Here is a 1,989-nt window from a genome sequence, read left to right as displayed (position 1 = left end):
AGCCTGCAATGCTGTTCTAAAAATAAGAAAATCACTAAGCTACATGATTCATTCAAAGCAATGTGAATAAATAAGCATTACATTTGACAGGGTAATCTGAATGCTAAAGGGTTGAACACAAACTTAATCTATGCTGTGCTTGAGAAGACCCATTAAGTCAAGTGAAATCGTTGTTGTGGCCGATACCAGTGCCGCCTGACTGGCATGTAAAAAGTATCATTCAAGCATTGCAGATACCAGTGCCACTAGCACATAAAAAGCACCATTCAAGCGTGGTCATTGCCAATGGCATGTAAAAAGCACCATTCAAGCGTGGTTGATGCTAGTGCTGGTGGTACATAAAAAGCACCCACTACACTCTCAGAGTGGTTGGTGTTAGGAAGGGCATCCAGCTGTAGAAACCTTGCCAGAACAGATTGGAGCTTGGTGCAGCCTCCTGGCTTGCCAGTCCTCAGTCAAACTCTCCAACCCATGCCAGCATAGAAAGCAGGTGTTAAATGATGATGATGAGTTTTAGTTTAAATTAGTTTAATTAATGAGTTTGATGCTGTTGTTAAACACACCCTACCCCCATTCTTCCCAATAAGATTTTGGTTTCTAGGATAATTCATCGTTGTTTTAATATGCACTTCTTCATGCTCACATGGTTAATTCTTAAGGAGCAGAGGGTCAGTTTCTTTGACGTATTCCTCCCGGGAATACAAGGGTATTAGCATCCAGCTTTAAAAATCCTGCCAAAACAGTCACAGAAGTCTGGTGCAGGCTTTTGCCTGGCTGGCTCCTGTCAAACAGCCCCACCCAGATAGCAAGATACTTTGCACCACTGGTCTTTGTATATTGAACTGCCAAGCTATAGGACATCAACAAATGCTATCATTGCCCAGGTGATATCAATATGAAGACATACACACACATACACATGGCTGTGTGGGTAAGATGTTCACTTCCCAACCACTTGGTTTCATGTTCGATTATGCTTGTAAAACAGATATGAGTTAGCAAGAGAAAAGGCAGCGAGCTGGCAGAAACGTTAGCACGCCGGGTGAAATGCTTATCGGTATTTCGTCTGCCGTTACGTTCTGAGTTCGAATTCCGCCGAGGTCGACTTTGCCTTTCATCCTTTCGGGGTCGATTAAATAAAGTACCAGTTACGCACCGGGGTAGATGTAATCGACTTAATCCCTTTGTCTGTCCTTGTTTGTCCTCTCTATGTTTAGCCCCTTGTGGGCAATAAAGAAATAAGAGAAAAGGCAGCCAACTGTAAAATAATGCTTCAATAATAACTATTCAGTCGACCCATGCTAGCATGGAAAAACAGACATAAAGCAATCAAACAAAATGTGCAGAAAATAATTCACCTGTTCAAAGCTAGCTTTCAACTCATTTTGCTCAAAGTGACATTTGATCTTTGTTTTTGTAACAATCCTGTTTGTGTGGCTACGTAACATTTTCTTCTTTCAGTTTAGTTTTATTCTTCTTATTAAGCATAACGTTTCTTATTTTTCTAATTGCTTAGGTGTCGCTACGGTGCATCAGAGCTGCATTCTATTGCTGCATACATGGGTGGAGTAATGTCTCAAGAAGCCATCAAAATAATTACTGGACAATTTGTGCCTTTCAATAATACCCTGGTATACAATGCTATGAAACAGTGTACCACCACACTAGAGTTATGAGTTATTACCAGTATCAGGTCTGAATAATATTACACACACATACACGTATATACACACTACCAGCTTTAAACATCATACAGTACAAAGAAAAAATGTTTAAAATACACAAAATTTGGAATATTTAAAGCCAGAGCTTTTTAGTACAATGCAACTATTTTGAAAGGTGATACATATGTGAACTCAATCAGGTTATTCTTACTAAATTAAAAATATATTTTTAAGTTGATTATTAATGTTGATATAAACTCACATACATACACACATACAAACATTAAAACTATCAACTAGTTTATGAATTACTATGTAATATTTC

The 1,989-nt window shown here is 38.6% G+C and overlaps 1 protein-coding gene across 1 annotated transcript in view; it reads left to right on the top strand.

The window, feature by feature from the left end:
• The window catches only part of LOC106883862 (NEDD8-activating enzyme E1 regulatory subunit), a 29,980-nt gene extending 27,997 nt beyond the window's left edge, over window positions 1-1,983 (top strand). The window contains exon 19 of the mRNA XM_014935000.2: window positions 1,517-1,983. Coding sequence (XP_014790486.1) covers window positions 1,517-1,676 — 160 coding nt within the window. The 3' untranslated portion in view covers window positions 1,677-1,983. The remainder of the gene's footprint in view (window positions 1-1,516) is intronic.
• Window positions 1,984-1,989: the final 6 nt, after the last annotated feature.

Source organism: Octopus bimaculoides, chromosome 1, assembly GCF_001194135.2.
Source record: "Octopus bimaculoides isolate UCB-OBI-ISO-001 chromosome 1, ASM119413v2, whole genome shotgun sequence".
Taxonomy (NCBI): Eukaryota; Metazoa; Mollusca; class Cephalopoda; order Octopoda; family Octopodidae; genus Octopus; species Octopus bimaculoides.
This window is presented reverse-complemented; position numbering and strand designations above follow the sequence as displayed.